Source organism: Harmonia axyridis, chromosome 1, assembly GCF_914767665.1.
Source record: "Harmonia axyridis chromosome 1, icHarAxyr1.1, whole genome shotgun sequence".
NCBI classification, from domain to species: Eukaryota; Metazoa; Arthropoda; class Insecta; order Coleoptera; family Coccinellidae; genus Harmonia; species Harmonia axyridis.
In genome coordinates, this window is record NC_059501.1 from 57,015,899 (window position 1) to 57,035,075 (window position 19,177).

At 33.6% G+C, this 19,177-nt stretch overlaps 1 protein-coding gene and 1 non-coding gene across 2 annotated transcripts in view; one reads left to right on the forward strand and one right to left on the reverse strand.

The window, feature by feature from the left end:
* Nucleotides 1-1,986: 1,986 nt before the first annotated feature.
* Nucleotides 1,987-19,177, forward strand: part of LOC123686676 (nose resistant to fluoxetine protein 6-like) — a 37,601-nt gene continuing 20,410 nt past the window's right edge. The window contains exons 1-4 of the mRNA XM_045626893.1: nucleotides 1,987-2,206; nucleotides 13,087-13,238; nucleotides 14,129-14,304; nucleotides 16,446-16,516. Coding sequence (XP_045482849.1) covers nucleotides 2,131-2,206; nucleotides 13,087-13,238; nucleotides 14,129-14,304; nucleotides 16,446-16,516 — 475 coding nt within the window. The 5' untranslated portion in view covers nucleotides 1,987-2,130. The remainder of the gene's footprint in view (nucleotides 2,207-13,086; nucleotides 13,239-14,128; nucleotides 14,305-16,445; nucleotides 16,517-19,177) is intronic.
* Nucleotides 2,467-2,538, reverse strand: Trnaq-cug. The gene has a single exon. It is a non-coding gene; the product is annotated as a tRNA-Gln (tRNA).

Genomic DNA, 19,177 nt, shown 5'->3' on the forward strand with positions numbered 1-19,177 from the left:
CGTCAACTGTCAGTATAATATAATTTGGACATATAGTGAAATGATTTGCAACATTATTCGCAATTTCTCTTAATTCTGGTGGTATTAAATCGATTTCGTCAGACATAATTCACGAATTTAATGCGTAATTATAATTTATTTCAAAATTCGAAACATACGATTCAAATTCAAATTCCATAATCTGTCAATTTTCGTAACAGTCACACCAATTGCCAAGATACAATACAAAAGTCACTAGAATGTAAAATCTGAATTTTTCATTGAATTTCGACAATATTTCACAAATCTTGTTTGAAATAGAGAAAATATCGTCTAATACTCGTTGCAGAAGGCAATTCCAACACTCATGCGTTTGAAAAATCGCTCCTTCGTCTCTCGTATTCGAATTTCGCATTTGTGTTGGAATAGGAGCCACTCTGCAACTTGTTTTAGAATATACCATTATATAGAAGCAAACAAGTGTCAGTTCAGTACTGCAATCCTTGATTGATTTCTGGAACAGATAAATGAGCGGAGGGAACTTCGAACCAATATTCCGATTATGATCACTGATCAGACCATATTAAGTCGTGCGTGACATTAACATATCACTCCTGTTCTTTTTTCGTGCTATCAATTGAGGGTCCTATCAGGGAGTATCACATGAAGCAATGCACATTTCTTAATATTGAGGGGAATTAGCCAGAAGAAAACCAGTTCTCCAAATTTTTCAATTTACATCCAAAATTTGCATTTTAGAGAGAAACTGCATTAATGGCATAAAGAAGAAAACAAAATTTCGAACGGCCATATTTACCGAACCCTTTGCCGGATTTGTACATTAACGAACTTCATGTTATTATTTTTTGACAAGATAGCTTTGCTCATTGTGCTATAGGTAATGTCAGTTCGATAGCTGACACCTCAGCTGCTGGTCTACAAGCTTTAGAACTTGGAACCAAACTGCTTCAATTTTCAATGAACTGTCCACGAACGTTAGGTTAGACTTCTTTTGTAAGTAGAGCGATGAACATCAAGTATTCTTGCAACATATTCATAAAAACGTCCAATTTCAATAAAAACAATAGCTTTCGCGTTTTTTTTTGCATTTAAATCCATGGTTGGGGTTCTTCTAGGTGTTTCACTATCAAACTGACATTTAGGCAACAACAAGCAAAGCCACCTCTTCAAAAAATTACATTTCTCTCTTGAAAATGAACTTGATGTGCACTTCAAAACATGAACGAAAAAAATGTTGGAGTAGAATGATAATTTGAATGAATTTGACTATGATTTCATTCCACAGTAAATTTTAAAATTAAGGTTCAACAACAAAATTATAATTAACCCTAAGACTAGAAGACTAGAATATACAAGTTCAAATTAATAATTTTATCCATAGTTTACTGGAAAATTTTCGAAAATTGAACTAAAAACCTCAAACTTTACCAAATATCAAGTTGTTCCATTCTTTTTGGATGTTAGTGTAGATTTGGCAGCAGGCTACTCAAATTTTGAACAAAGAATAGGGTAAGTTCGGTTAATAAAACAAATAAGGAATTTTAGGGTAAGTCAAGAAACTAAAATAACATGGAACTAATGAATTCATCTTTTGAAATGTATTTTGTTGGTTGATGAATATCGAAACATCGAAAATTCTTATGTAAAATAAAGGGTTGATTTTGCCACCACTCTGTGATAACATTTCGAAATTTCAGAAAAAGTCACATTTGATTTGCTGTAGAGATTTCATACTTGTTTTCTTTTTTCGAATTATTCCGTAAAAGACGTACCTTTTCAATAATTTCAACTACTGCAGTAGTTGAATGAAAAATGCATGCACTTTGAATACATTAATGTTTGAATAAGTTTTAAGTTTGGTAATGCATCTAATTAAATATAGTGGAAATAAATCAAACGATATCTCAAAATATTTCAGATAACTGTATTCAGATGATTATTCTAATATTCAATAAGGGAATGTCTAGAGAACTATATTTCTTTCAGCCTTAGTCTGACCCTGAATGAAATGAGCAACCGTACGTTTTGTTGATATCACATTGTAATAATATTTATTGGATACCTACCTAGTTATAACGAAAAGAATCCACCTCTTGCCGATACAACTCAATTAACTATCAAAAACACAAGATGCGATTCACGTGCTGTATTCTGGTGATTTGTTTTGATGTTTGTTATTTTTTTCTCGGAGCAACTGCTTCAACAAGTGAGTACTTATTTATGTTTGTTGAATTTGGTATAAAAATCTAGAAATGAAAGCTTAGGAATCCAGAATAATTTAATTTCTTCTTCAATTCTTTTGAATGAAAAATTAAACGCAAAACTGCTTCAACAAGTGAGTACTTATTTATGTTTGTTGAATTTGGTATAAAAATCTAGAAATGAAAGCTTAGGAATCCAGAATAATTTAATTTCTTCTTCAATTCTTTTGAATGAAAAATTAAACGCAAAAATGATCTTCGTTAAAGGTCCCACCGAGATTTGAACTCGGATCGCTGGATTCAGAGTCCAGAGTGCTAACCATTACACCATGGGACCTTAACAGTAATAGTAGAATTTTTACAGTATCAGAAATTCCAACATGCATATCGCCCAAATACAAATAATTTTTCTGTAACTTTTAGTGCTTTCGATATTTCCTGCGGAATAATTTATAATTAAGATTAAAAATCATTCATTTGAATATAATATAAAATATAATCATAGCATCAAATTCGTTGACTAGTGAGCGGATCTCTCTCTGAATCTCTTTGAGATAGAAAAATTAGTAAATAACACATTTTCGGGTTGATTTTTGGGAGAATTAATTTGGTGAAATCGCCAACCTCTCAAATTCAACTGTTTTCAAGCTATGAAAGAAAAATGGAAAAAAGCATGAAATGAAAATTTCTTTATTCCTGGTGCTATAAACATGAAACACGAACATTCTTCTCGTCTACAAGCATTTTTCCAGTAGAATCCATGGTGTAGTAATTTGTTTTTTGTTACAATTAGTTTTGCAGTTATAATACAAATTTGTGTTTTTTCAAATGTATATTTCTGTGACCAAAAAAATCGCTCAGTTCTTCTAATTTTCGAAAATATCTATATACGAAACATGATATATAAATTTCTTATCAAATTACAAAAATCATCAAAAGTTTCAGTTTCACAGTGCATTTCACACTGCCTATCTATGATAATCTGTGAAGTAAATTAAATATTTAGTGTCCACGAAGGTCTCCGGATCCAACATCGTTAGATTTCTTCTTTTGGTCACATTAAAAGAACAACATTTATCAATTTGAAAATGTTGAAAAAATCTGACGTTGTTGAATTCGGAGAGCTTGGTTTCCACCATATATTTTAATCATCTAAAGTTCACGGATTATTATCATTAGCAGACACTTAGTTTATCTGCTGAGTGAAAGTGAAACTTTTAATGATTTTTCTATTTTGATAAGAAATTTATCATGTGATTTATTTTTCAATGCGGAGAAAAATTAAACGATTTTATGGTTTACCTACAATAAAAAAAACATAAGTTCGTATCATAACTTCAAAACTGATTCCAATAAAAAAAAATAATGATTCTACTGAAAAAACTGCCCGTAGATTGTTCTTGTTTCATGTTTATAGGATCAGTAATATCAATGAAGAAGTTATAAGAACTTTTTACTTCACGCCAGTTTCCAATTTTCTCTTATAGATTGAAAACAGTTGAATTTGTGAGGTTGCGGTTTCAACTAAATGCATTCTCTCAAAAATTGAGCCCGAAAATGTGCCATTCATGTTTTTTTAGCTCAAGGGAATTTGCGACACCTGATACATTTTTCTATCTGTGGGATTCTTCTTAAGCATGGTGTAGGAAATGAATTGGTGCTTCACATTGAAAAAGTGTATGCTGGTCATATACAGAATGTTTCCTACTTGAATTTAAATATTTGAGAGGGTGTTTAGAAAAAAAACTTCATATGAACGTATGTCCTAAACAGCTTAACTTTTGAAATAGAGTGTGATGAATTTTTAAAACAATAAAAATTTCCAAATTACGAAGTACATAAACTGTGGAGTATATTTTTGAAATCTTCAATTGTTTCTAATTTCAGGAATAATTTTAATTTTGAGAGAAAACAGTGGCATGCCATGTTCTGGCACCTTAATGAAATTCACATAAAGTAACTGCCTTCGATATCATCAGATCAATACAAATTAATTGTTGGTCATAGCGTCAATTCATCAAGATATGGATGATTTTGGTTTGTGGTAATTTTATACTATTCTATAAAACAATAGGTATACCTACCTATTTAGAATTAACATTGTTTCTTTTTTGATCGCATAATTCAATTTTCGCAGGGCAGTCGCTAGGGTAGGCGGTCGCCTAGGGCGGCAAAATTCAAGAGCGGCATTTCAAACTTGATCAACAAAAATCACATGTGTAGAAATTCAAATTAACGAATGAAATTTAATTTGGTCAGCAACAACAGGAAGGAATACCGACAAATTTTATTAACATCAAAAACTATGCATTATACTCAAAAATATCCAGATGTCTCGTAATCCCTTCATAGTGCCGTTTACGAGTTATTTACGCTAAACACAACACATTCACTGATCAGGATTGTCGGTGTTCATTTTTCTAAACTTTGCAGAATTTCATTGCCACTCGGGGCGGCTTGTGGATTATTTTTATTTTCAATTCTCCAATGGAATGCAGAATAAATATACGAGAAAGGATTCCATTTCACCATTTCCAACTTATCCTCCTTAAGAAATATAAGAAGTTTTATTATTCCATACAACATTCCATTATATTATAATATATTTCATTTTTTATATCAAATTAACTAGTGTTGCCCGTTTGCGCATTCGAATTTGAAAAAATGGTTCGTCCGCATAAACTGATTGTTTACTCGAAAATCTTAAAGAAAAAAACAAAATATTCAAGTTTTTTATAAAGTCAAAACTGAGAAGAAAAACTTCAAGCCATAGGGTCCGCCCTAGAGGGGTGGCAAATAATGGAGGATGGCATTATCTACTTTTCCCGAGAAATCTGGATTCCTGGAAGAATGAATTCAAAATATATTTTTTTATTTCGGGCATGTCTTCAACATCTATTCGAATTAAAAATAAAGGTTCATACGCATCATCTGGTTGTTTCATTTAATCATATCGAAGAAAAAATTGTTTGTTTTTTATTAGATTCCACGTTTCCTGAATCATTTATTCGATTTAAATTTGAATCCATAAAAAATAATCATACTTAAAATAATTTTTGTTTCCTTAAATACTTTTATAAAAAAGTATCCCCACTAAATTCTGAATACAAATTCACCAATCCACTCCCCCTACCCCCCACTCTTTTGCTTAGTAAAAAACCCCAAACCTGCAAGGGTGCCGGGTATTTTTGCTGGGGTGGCAGAAACCCTAGAGCGGGCCCTGGAACCTGATTATCCAATATATTAATTTTTAGCATTCCATAGAGTAAGCTTTTGTAGGGCAGCAAATTGGGTCTCTGCCAAGGGCAGCAGTTTGGCCAGCGACGGCCCTGAATTTTCGTGAGGAAAAGTATTACTTTCTACACTGGTAATACATATCGCTCTTGATATCGCTAGTTCATTAATGCCCTAATACTGATGGTGACATCAGAACTGTAGATATGTACCCTATACAGGGTGTCCCATAAGTGGCACGTCACAGTGAAACCGGAGGTAGGTCAGCTAAAGAGCTAAATTAAATAAATAATCGAAAGTTAAGTCTGTTTTTAATTAATTTACCTTTTTTTTCAATAATATTCCTTTTTCGCTTCCCCTAATCCATCTTTTTCCCTATTGTGACTTTAACAAATAATAACAAAGCCCGGTATCAAATGTAATGTCATAGCAAGCGGCAAAATTACCTGATAGCGGGGTTCCTAGTTTCAACTTAGTTAAGTAGGGCATCGGTAAAATGATGAAAATATCTTGTTTTATGGGCATAAGATTCGTGTATTGTACCATTTCTAAATCTGTCTAAAATGCCCAATTTTTTGATGTTACTTGCTCGTTTTGTTTCAAGGGTTTTTTTTTCACAGCAGGTGTCCAAAGTCGAAGTTCTCGTTTTGCTAGCAATTGAAATCAAGATTTATCCATTAATTTACGGAAATCCACATAACTTTTTGACAGAATCATACTCATGTCATCTTAAATAACTATTTAAGATTCCATTACAACAACAAAAATAAGCTTCGACAGCTTTCCAGCAGTATTCTGACCCTGACAATGTTAAAAAAGGTGAAAATTCACTAAAAAACGTAATTTGGTAATAACTCGAAAACCATGCAACTTTTACTGGGGTCATGTTAGGCTGGTTAGGTCCCTCTTTAGCTGACCTACCTCCGGTGTCACTGTGACGTGCCACTTATGGGACACCCTGTATAAGGGTGCAATTGACGCATTAATGAACAAGCATCCAAAAGTTCCAAGTCTGTGCTTTCCACATTTCTATATTCAAAAATCGGATAAAGTATGAAATTATTATTTCCTACATTCATCATTTAATTTTTGATTATCGTAGAATATTTAAAATGAGCCCGAGGTTATTTATTCTGAAAACGCAAAAACCTAATGAAATATGTATCAAATAATCCTTTTTTCTTTAGATTTTACATAATTATTTCGTTCTTATATATGCATGAAATTTTGCATATAGACTTAAAACAGTAGTTTCTACCTTAATGCACAATTTCGTAATTAAATTCATTATTGTATTGTATTGAAGAAGAAATACCTACAGGATGTTCCAACGAAAACTTAAGATCTCGATTATTCGACTTCAAAATAAAAATGTGGAAAATCGCTCGGACCCGACAATTTCTGATTCGAGGGAGAACAACTTTTCCGCTTTTTTCATCTCCGTAACTTCAACTCCCTAACGGGGGTGAGCACAACCTCGTAATTTTGAATAGGGATAAGAGGTGTTGCGATAACTAATTTTGAAGATCGAATCGAGCACTGTCTGACCCTAAAATTTCGCTTCAAAATATCCATCCATAATGAAATAACAGCGAAAAGAGTGAAAGAGTATATATAATAAATAAATATTGTGATAAATATCACAATATTTATCACGAGAATATTATTCGTATCTGACACATTTCAAATGCATTTAATAGTTATGTCATTAATTTTTTATCCGAAAAACTATTAATTTCTGGTCCAAAGAAGTAAACGGGTCATGTTTTTAGTTTATCTTAGCCTATCGTGAATTTTTAAGAACGTTACATGTGTCTCAAAGCGATTGTAAATTTGTAGTAGAATTAAAATGATGTATTCCTTGGAAGAAAGGGCAGATATGGTAAAAAAGAAATAACGACTCTGCGCGAACGGCTTCATTTAACGAACATCCGGAAAAAAATTTTCTCTAATTCTGTGGTTATTCCGTTCATTCTTCCACATCTTGTAGAACAAAATCGTGCGAGAATATATCAGAAACGCACTGTTTTCATGGTTATATTTTATTATTCTATGTTGGCACTCCGAACTTTCCGCCACGGCTTTATCTGTCAATTCATCAATTTGCTTTAAAGAAATCAGTTCTGCCAACCAACATTTTTCAATGCAAAAATCACTAAATTATATTTATGGAAAATGGAAATATTTCATTAATTTCAATGAAAATGCAATGAATTAGAGAAAATAATGTATAATACTCGTACAGAAGGCTCATTCTACCACTCGTTCATTCCAAAACTCGCCACTTCGTGGCTCGTTTTTGAATTTTGAACTCGTGGAAGAATATCAATGCCTTCTGCACTTGTATTATAAATAACTATATCCGCCGCCAAATTTGACGTTACTGCTTCAGTCGGAAACAAAAAGAGGGTGCATGAAAGAGACGAAACGTAGGACGTGGCTGGGTTAGGTCATGTAGCAATGGATCCGACCTTGACTAAGAAAGAGGAAATTGTCCGATGTATCTGAACTTCCTGAACTTCAGGAACTGAATTAGGATGATTCCGATCGTTGACTCCAGTTCTGGAAGTGTTCAGTGAAATGAATAACAGTAATCAAAACTACATGTTCGATATCTGTTTTCGTACGAGTGTTCATTTTATCTTAACGGCATTGTGAACCGGCATAACTGGCGGTATTGTTAAGATGAAAATCCAAGATTTTCTCGTGAGATCCATACTCAGCGTCCCCAAAAATTAATTGTTTGGGGGTCATTTATGGAAAACCGCATAATAAGCCTCTTTTTGATCACCGGAAAAGTTCATTCAGATCTATTAGATAATAAAGAAGACCATCCAAAGATCATTTCCCAACAAGATGGCACACCACCTCATTTCGTTCATCCGGTGCGTCAGTTCTTAGAAGAAAATTTTCCTCACGCCTGAATTGGAAGAAGGGGACATATTGAGTGGCTACCTGATCTGGCTCCACTGGACTTCATGATATGGGGTCACCTGAAATCCAAGATTTACGTTACCCAGCCTGAGTCACTAGGTGATTTGCGAATTCGGATAATTGATGAATGCCGTCAAATTACACCAGAAATCTTGAGTAACGTGCGTTCCCCACTTACATTACTGCATATAAGTGAATGGTGCCCATTTTCAACATTTATTGAACTAATCACAAAAGTACTCTTATACTATGTTACCTATCGTTTCATTATCGATAGAAATTTTGGAACGAAATTTCAGGATCAGATAGTACTCAATAAGATATTCAAAATGAGGTAGCGCAATATCCCTTTTCAAAATCAAGGGGTTGTACTCACCCCCGTAATGGGATTGCAGTTACGGGGATGCGAAGAGCGGAAAAGTTGTTTTTTTGTCCACATTTTCATTTCAAAGCCGCAAATCGAGATATTAAGTTTTCGTTGGACCATACTGTATTCGAGTATTCCAGTATTCAGTTTAGATTTATCGTATAGAAATAGCTACAGGTAATAACAATTACAATCTTTCAATATGCCGTGAATACCGTATAAAAATTGCACCATCTGATAAAAACATTGTTGTCTTAATCTTGACCGCACTTTTCTAAATTCTTTTCGAATTTAATGAGTGTTTGTTCTATTTAACGCCTTAATTGAATTTCTTAATTACGTGCCTGGAATTTTTCCACACTTCAGTGAACTGATGTTGATGAGCATTATAATAATTATGGTAATTATGATAAAATATTTTGCACATGAAATATTTTTCATTACATCGAAATTGAAGTAGATCATTATTTCACCAACGAGCAAACATCAAAATGAGTTTTTTTTAGTGAAGAATTTCTTGAATTATCAACAAAAAAAGAAAAAATATAATTATGAAAAGAGAAAAGATCATAATCACTATTTTGTATTAGTATTGTGTAATATGGGAAATAATCATAAATCTAGTGTAACGTTTTTTAGTCAATTACAGAATTACTGTGATTGTTCGAGAGTTGTTTGTTCAGTAAATTTATTTCAAATTTCTTTATTGTTTGTTTAACTACATTGTCGCGAAACCCATAAAACTTAAATACATTAGCCTTGAGAACACACGCTCTCGTTCGGTCGATCATGTCCATCATTAAGATGAGGTCACACTATCCGATCATGATCGAGTAAATATCAAAGGTTTTTTTAATTTCCCATTTATCCTCATAAAATTTTCGGATAGGTCGGAAAGAAATTGGAAAACAAAATTTTCATACGAGTATAACATCTAACATCAAATAATCGAACGATTTCTGCCTACTAGTAGGGTTTATACCACGTGGCTTTCTCGTGAGTCGTGACCTGCTAATGTTTAACTACTCCTTCCTCCTTAGCGTTTTTGAGATCTCACAGCTCAATCCAGGATGATTGAAGCAATCTCAAACGTTCCTCTGTTTCATCGTCCTTTTCTACCACATGCAAGAAATCAAAATATGTTTTTAATCTTCATTTTTATTTTTAGAAAAACTACTTCTTCAGCCTTTGACAGGACTTTTATATTATTATTTTTTGAAAATTCATAAAAGAATAAATGTTTATAACATGAATATATTTATTATTCAATGAAAAATTCATCCATGAAGCCCTTCGTCATGAATGAGAGAATATTTCATAAGAAAATATTCGAAGGCTCATCACGAGCATTCCTAGAAGTTTGGAAGCTGTAATTAGAGCTAGGGGAGGTCAAGCGTCTTACTGATTCTGAAATTTTCGAAGTAGCGATATTTTTTTCAAAAAAAGTTTATTATTTTCATACAAATTGAATAAAAAGTTTCATTTTTATTTGGACATTTTTCCTACCATTTCAGAAATTTCATTATTCTCGTAAAAATGCAAGTAAGAAAGGTATTTGAACAGTAATGACCCGTTTTTTCTGCTAGCCAGTGTATTTTACAGTGACTTAATTAAACACAGTGGCGACAATTCGTTCAAATTGAGCTTAAAAATGGTGAATGGGGACATATAACCATAGAACTTAAGAATACAATTGACTGAACTGAAACACGTCAAAATCGAAATTATTGGGCCTGATAGTATTTGATTGTATATAGAACAAATTTATGCAACTGAAGAATACATACAGTGACTTAATAAAATGGGCCTTACATTTTGAATCAATCCTAAAAACCATGTAAACGGAGGATGTAAACAAAAAACCGTCATATTTAGGCTCAGCCAATCAAGAACGAAACCATTCGTGTCGCCAATGTGGCTTATTTAAGTCAGTGTAGTGTATTTTACAGAGACTTAATAAAACACAGTGGAGACAATTCGTTCAAATTGAGCCTAAAAATGGCAAACCGTATGGCTTTACCATAGAACTTAAGAATACAATTGACTGAACTAAATTGACACTTCGTCAAAATTGAAATTATTGGGCCTGATAGTATTTGATTGCATATAGAACAAATTTATTCAACTAGAGAATACTACATTGACTTAATGAAATGGGCCTTACATTTTGGATGAATCCTAAAAATCAGGTGAACGGAAAATGTAAACAAAAAGCCGCCATATTTAGGCTCAGTCAATCAAAAACGAGACCACGCTTGTCGCCAATGTGGTTTATTAAGTCACTGTAGTGTATTTCATATTATAGCGCCTCCTATAGAAAGAAATTAAAGTTATTCGCTGTCGTCGCCAGGGCAATATTGTCATTTTCATTGAATACCGCCACCTTAAGGAAGTAAAGGGATAGAGCCAATACCGAGTTCAAGTAGCCAAAATTATCGAATAAATCGAATTTTCGACCTATGATGAGGTTATATTATATCAACAATTTTTTCACCCCATTCCAGAAGTTTATCATCAGAAATAATAACACCGTTATAGGCACGTGGAACTGATCAATCGATTCATAAATACTCGATAGCATAATACGAGTAGGTAAATGAATCTCATCGTATTTTGAGTTAAACAGAAACATTTGGGATATCCATCCTTGTATATGTATAACCATTCGCAAAATCCAAAAACGGTTTTATAACTATTTTTTAAAGTTCAGCCTAATTATATTGTTTTCGAAAATTAGTTTGAGCAGGACGGCATCACACAGAAATAACCTCGATCTTTTTTGAATTTTTTCTCGCTCATGTCATCGGTTTACTCAGAAGAATTGTTCTTGTCATAGTACAACTTAACGGTGTGATTCTGTTATCATATCTGCATTCAGCCTATCAGCGTAGTAGAGAAAACTTTACTCGCAGTCCGCAGAAGGTTTTTTCATTCTTCGCTAGAGGGAAAATTCACACATCCCTGATAATTCGATAGGATTGAGTTTGATCATGTCCGGTTCATTCTCGTCACAAAAGTTCAATACTGTAGTTATCATCAAAGAACTGAATTGAGTAATTCGCATCGAAAAATAGTCTGGGCTGTGTTATACAATCGTTATCAGTTTTGAATTGATTATATCTAAACGGTGTACCTAAATTGGAGGTTCAAATGAAAATGATAGATTTCTTGGGTAATTTTAAGAAAACAATTCCTATATCATCAGTCCGCAAACGCTTTGTTTTTGAGATACTGGTGTTGAAGTTCGAGTTCATAGCACCTTCCCTTCACAAGATATTTGACTTGAATTGGCATTCCAATCTAAAGTTTCGATCTAGTGATATGCCTATTTTGTATGTAAATCTACAGAGTGAAATTTTTCTGGAAGGATACCCGGTTCTTTCCTCCAGAACTATTTTTTGATGAAGCACTGGTACTTTAGAAAAATGTGAAAAATAGAAGTCTGGTCTAGCACTACACTTTTTGTAGTTTTGTCGTATTTGCTATTATTATATTATATCGCCTTCGAGAAAAACAATTCGAATAGCTCTGTAGTAATCCTCAGGAATATCCAAATTATTATAAACATGCAGTTGGTAAGCTGTGATGAATAAATTAATTATAACCTTTGGTACTTCTTTACCATTCTGTAGCGAAGATTGATAAAGATTCGATAAACTGATATGAGCATCACTAAAGATAACGACTATACAAAAAACGAAAAAACACCTTTTATCTCGAAAACAAAGCGTTTGCGGGCTCATGTTTATGGGAATTTTTATTCTTAAAATTATCCAAGGAATCTCTCAATTTCCTTTGTAACTCCATTTTAGGAAAACCCAGTATAAGGTGAGAACAATCGAATTGGTAGTCAAAAAATTATTTCTAGCAATTTGGTTCAAACTTCATTATTACACCTCTTTTTCTCACATTACAGATATGAGTAAACGTTGTAAATTTTTTTTTTATTTATTTTCTAATCTATAAACTGAGATGGGCTACTTCAAGCTTTAAAATTCAAGGATCGGATTCTCGATTTGGGAGCTTTGAAGTGAAGTTATTTGCACCAAATTTTATGCAAATAAATTTCACATTTCATGAAAAATTATTATTGATTAGATGTATTAATTGGGCTTTTGGATTCAATACGCTCTAAAGCGTATAATTATTTGAAAGTTTCAGGGTTTTTTTGGAAAATTCCCCCTTATGATCGAAATGGTATTGAAATTGTTCACAATTAAAAGTGATCGATAACAATGCATCAGATATTTTAAATAACTTAAATTTATCTATTTATTGAATTTTGAATAACACAAGTTTATCATAAATTATTAAACTAATTGTCGAATCTAAAGCACTATTTATTTTCAGTTTCACAAGAACTCTCCATCTTACCGAGAATATTTTATGTGAACGAGACAGAAGAATGTCCAGACGATCATTATTACTGTAAAGTTGATGTAAAACTAAAACCTAAAAATGTTGATGATCCGCCTGAGTTGTGGAAACTAATAAAAAAGGAGGTAAAGGAATAATTTTAATTTTATCAAGTCATGTTTTTCTCAAGATCAAATTCAATTTGAACATGTTTTCGGGTTTCTCCAAAACAACAATGCAAACTACTACTAAGATAGGTACCTACTAAAAATAAATCAGAATTGGGTATTTGGAGGCGAATATCAACTCAACCAAAACTGTAAAGAGGGAACACCACCTTGAGGTTGCTTAGTTCGAAACGAAATCAGGGATATTTCTTCTTACAAATCATCGATTTTTATGTAGTTTCTACACAATTTCCAAACAATAATCTAGATGGAAGAAAGTAAATATTTTCAATTTGCGAATGAAAAAAGAAAATAAAAAATGTTGGTAACTTTTCGTTTTTTGCTAAAAATTGATGATATGTAATTCGTACAAAACACTAATATATTTTTGAAATATAGGTGAAAAATACTACCAAAACTATTACAAAAGAGGTAACATTATAATTTCGCAAAAGTTGTCGTGCAGTGCTGCCTTCTACTCGTTTACTTCGAAAAAACAAAGAAGATGAAGTGAATATACGACTTCGTACACCGTACTTTGTTTGGTCAACGCAGGAGTGCCATAGGTAAAATGAATGGATACCAAAGATTGACTAATACGCTAAAAACCACGTGGTGGTAATCCCTCTTAATGGTTCAGTTCACATGCTTTTGCAAATTAACTGATCCTGTTCTAGAGGAAGTTGAAATTGGAATAACAAACATCTAAAAAAATATTTTTGAATTTAAATTTGTGAATTTCAGTTTTTAAATTTTTTTTTCATTCATTCCCGAAAAATCTGTGAGTTACAAATCATAGTTTGTGTGGAACTTTGAAATGTTGATTTTGGTTTAGATCATATGTCAATTTTATTTTATTCTTATTTCAGTCTATCTACAGAAGGGACACCATATTCAGAGCATTTTGTATTGGCGGTGAAAGTATTGAAGAAAAACTAGAGCAAGAACTACTGCAATATAATTTAACAGGAGATGTTAGTCAATTATATTGTGATCACAAACGAACTCCTAGTGATGTCCACCGACCAATTGAAACTTTTATTGGGTATGAAGATGTATATTTTTTTCTTTCTTAACCCAAAATTCTTCATTTTGCACGTGTGTATAGTTGAAATCTATAACATCCGTAAAAATGGATAAACCTGTTGTTCTTGCAAGAGTTATCAAAGTTTTGGGTCGTACTGGATCCCAGGGACAATGTACAGAAGTTAAGGTAGAGTTCCTTGGCGAACAAAATCGTCAAATCATAAGGAACGTAAAGGGGCCTGTGAGAGAAGGGGATATCCTCAGCTTGCTGGAATCTGAAAGAGAAGCTAAAAGACTCCGTTAAGAATGTATTCCTAAGCGTCTGGAGTGTGTACCTATAATACAAGGATTCTCAATGATTACAAGCAACCCCCGATATTTCTCATATTATAATGATTACAGATATATAATGAGATACGTTTATAGGGTGACACATTTTGCAGTAATCAAAACAAAAAGAATTTTGATTAGGTTTATTTTGCAGATCTTTCATTTTCCTTTTCAGGAACGTACGATGAGCTTCTTGGATCAATAGTTCCGCAAGAAAAAACGTATTTTCTTTTCTCAGTTTCAGTGTCATTCTATTTGGTACAAAAATATAAGGTGTACCACTTTGTACGTTTTACAATAGATGGCTGTAGCGGTAAGTGGTAGTCGAAATAGATAGATCGTATGTAGATGTCATACAATAAGCTTAGGCATTATTGGATTTTCGCTGCATCATAATGTAATTCTTGATAAAACATGTCGGCTTACTAGCCAAATTATCGTCATTTGCGGGAGGTTTTGATTTTCTGCTTTAATATGAAGAAATCTGCAGCTGAGGCTCATCGAATGCTCTAAAATACTATGGTGAGGCCACTATTAGTGAAAGAACATGCGGATAGGGGTTTCAACGCTTCAAGAACGGTGATTTTGACGTCGAAGACCAGCATAGCAGTGGAAGATAAAAGTTTTTCGAATATACAGAATTGGAGGCATTACTTGATCAAGGCTCGTGTCAAACGCAACAGGAATTGGCAGGATAATTGGGAGTGACGCAATAAGCATTTTCAAAACTCCTGAAAGTCTTGGGAATTATTCAGAAACGAGGAAGTTGGGTGCCGTAAGAGTTGAAGCCAAGAGATGTTGAACGGCGTTTGTTTGTTTGTGAACAGCTGCTTGCGAGGCAAAGGCGGAAGGGATTTTTGCATTGCATTTTGACTGGAGTCGGAAAATGGCTTCGTTACGATAATCCTAGGCGCAGAAAATCATGGGGATATCCCGGCCATGCTTCCACGTCGACGACCAAACCGAATATTCACGGTTTCAAGGTCATGGTCAGTATTTGGTGGGACCAGCTTGGTGTAGTGTATTATGAGTTGTTAAAACCGACTGAAACAATCACAGATGATCGTTATCGAACGCAATTAATGCGTTTGAGCCGAATATTGGAAGAGAAACGGCCGCAATACAACGAGAGACAAGATGAAATGATTTTACGGCAAGACAATGTTCGTTGAAATGGGAAGTCTATCACATTTTTCGATCAATGGTACACAGTCTGGCTGACCCGCATTTCTGGTTTTATGAAGAAGTAGAAAATTGGATTGATTCGTGGATAGCTGGATGACCAATTTTTTTCAATGCGGGATTCGTACGCTGCCGAAAGTTGGGAGAAAATAATGGCTAGCGAACGACAATAGTTTTAATCATAAATGTATAACCACTTTTTTTTAACGCCTCGAACTTCGTAAAACAACGGCGGAAGCAAAGTTGTACGCCTAGGTTGAAAAATAATTCAGATTAAATGTTCGAATTGATGATCTCCAGGTTCCCTGAATGTTTCCATCAGTAATAAATTGTGTAAGGATGATTTTGGTCGAAAATATGTATTAGCAGCAGTCTGTCACTTCTTTCATTTGAGTTGTGAAAATATAAAAATTATTTCCACGAGTTCTGATTCGCGAAAACCATTTCCACCATGATGTTTACTAATCATATCCATATTAAGGAATATTCAGAATAAACTAACCTGAAAGGAATAAAATTGGTAAAAACAAGACATCACAATGTAAAAATATGCATCAGAATATCAGATATTTATCAATAGATTGATGATGGATAGCATGAGTTGATTATATGAAAATGAATATATTTCATGAAAATTTCTGATTTCAGATTATTTATCTTCTCTTATATGGGATTTATAATCTTCTCCACCATAAAAACATCAAATCAGAAGAAAGATGGTAAGTTAAACACTTTAACTGTTAACTCCAACGTAGATTTTATCCATTTCTAATACCAAAAAAGTTCTATAGTATCTCTATGAAAGTAAAACATGAAATAGAATAAAACATAAAAGTAAAATAAAAATAACAGTTAGGTTGACTTGGGCAAGCCAGTTTGTGCAGATGTCTGAGGTGTGATCTGGCTTTTTAATATAAGCAGAATTTACTCTCCCATTTCACAGAAATCTTGAAAAGTAAATGAAAATTATGATTTTTACGTACAAAATGAGTTTTGAGTATGGGTATCTCGGAAACTAATGTAATACAACCTATTGTACTTAAATGACAGTATAAATTTACTACATTATATCCACATTAAGATGGTTATGATTCCATAAACTCGTTTGATTTGAATAATCTTTCATCATTTATATCCTAATAAACAAAAGACTTAAAGTGAAGACAAGTTTATGGCCTAATGTACGTATAGGTATTTGTATACAATAATGTACATTTAGATATAAATTATGAAATTAAAGAATTGGGAGTAAAACATAAAAATAGTCAATAGTTTATTTACTTATTTAAAGAAAATACAATATATATACAGGGTGTTTCACTTCGAAATGAACAAATGTTTGTTCATTTCTTACCTCTACTACGTATGCTCAAAAGGAGGGTACCTTACCTATATGTGATAAGGTGGAAATGATGAGGTAAGATATAGGGTTCTTATTGTTGTCATTTTAGAGCACTATTTTGTTGAATGTGGTGAATTTACCTTTTTTCAACTGCATCAACTTGATATTGCAGTTTTATTTCATCTGGAAAATGGAGTATTCGATTCTGACCAAAATATAATTGGATTTGCAATGAATTCTTGTAATATTAGGTGTAGTAAAAAGAAATCCATTATTTTTGCATTAAAAATAAGACTTTAATTTCCATATTGGGAAGTATGCGCCGTTTTGTTCGATAACTTGTTTCCATTTTGAAGGTAATATCATTTTGCCTATCTCATAGAAGCCCTCTTCTTTATTGCAAAAAATTGAGACAGTCGATTCTCTCTAGCCTATATTGAAGCGAATTTTTCACCATAAAAATTGTTCGCCATGGATAGGAACAGATAGTTGTCACTTGGTGCCCGGTCCGGACTATATGGTCTCTCAACCAACTCCTGGAGCTCCTGGCGAGTCTCTATTGATATGTGTGGACTGGCGTTGTCCTGATGGAACACAATTCCTCTTCTATTGGCCAAAGCTGGCCGCCACTGGGCGATTGCTTCTTTCAGACGGTCCAATTGTTGACAGTACAGTTCCAATTTAACAGTTGTGCCGTAGGGGAGCAGCTTATAGTAGATAATTCCCAAACAATTCTACCAAACACACAGCAAATCCTTTTTGGCTGTCAATTCTGGCCATTGTTTCCGCTAGCTAACCGCGTTTCGACCAATGCCGTTTTCGCCTGACGTTGTTGTAAGCCCCGGTGCACACATACGACTTTTGCAGTCACGACACCGTTGCTGTGTCGTACTTGCGGCCTGTGGTACAAAGAATCAAATGGGAGCATGCACACTACCCGCCGTGCAGTTGCGACGTCGTAACTGCCAGCCTACGGTCGTTTTTTGGTAGCATGTCCCTCTAGGCCGCAACTGTGCCGCAGTCGTACATGCGATCTCTCAGTACTCTATTCCAAATTGACCTGTGCACACATACGACTTTTGTCGTGAGTTCACACAATGGTAGCGAGGGAATTGGATATCGAGTTCTTCATTGAAGAAACTAAAATGAGATGATGTCATCAGAAAAATTTATTGGGTAGTAGTATGTTTTCATCAATTCTTCGAACAACAGGATTTTCAACAATTCATTTCTATTTCTCATGATCGGTCAGTCCGCTGGTAGCCTATATATTTTCTTCCGAACGATTTTATCATTGTCTATAGTTATTGCGAAAGTAATAAAGTGTCTTATTCAAACTCTTATTGATAAAAATTTAAATTCAATTTTTGAAACAGCTAGAGATTTCAAGATCATATTAGTGAAAGTTTCGTAGAAATCATGAAAAACTGAAAAAGTTTTAAATTTTTATGATCCAACAAATACTATAATCAAATAAGTCCAGAAAGTATTACATTCACGATCCTGAATGGGAAACTAGTGCGCATTGAATTGATCTGGCTCCGCAACCACGCCGGTGTAGTAGGTAGTGTGCATTGAATAGGTACGACACCGCAACGGGTGTCGTAACTGCAAAAATCGGATGTGTGCACCGGGCCTAAGTGATCCATAAGTCCCGGTGCACACATCCGACATTTACAGTTGCGACTAGGGCTGGGACTTTTTCGCCTTTTTGTATTCGAATATTCATCCATAAATTTATTCGATTATTCGAATAATTCATTCAAACAACTATTCATGCTTGATTATTCATGAGTAGTCATGAATATTCAACTATTCGTTGATTATTCAGTGATTATTCAATGATTATTCAGTGATTATTCAATGATTATTCAGTGATTATTCAGTGATTATTCAATGATTATTCAATGAATATTCAGTCAATATTCAGTGATCGAACTCATGTTTTAATGAACCAATAAAATCCGAGCGTTTTGATGAGTGAATATACCCTTTGCGACGTGGTATAATCGTTTTGGTGTTTTGCCTCTCGCCATAT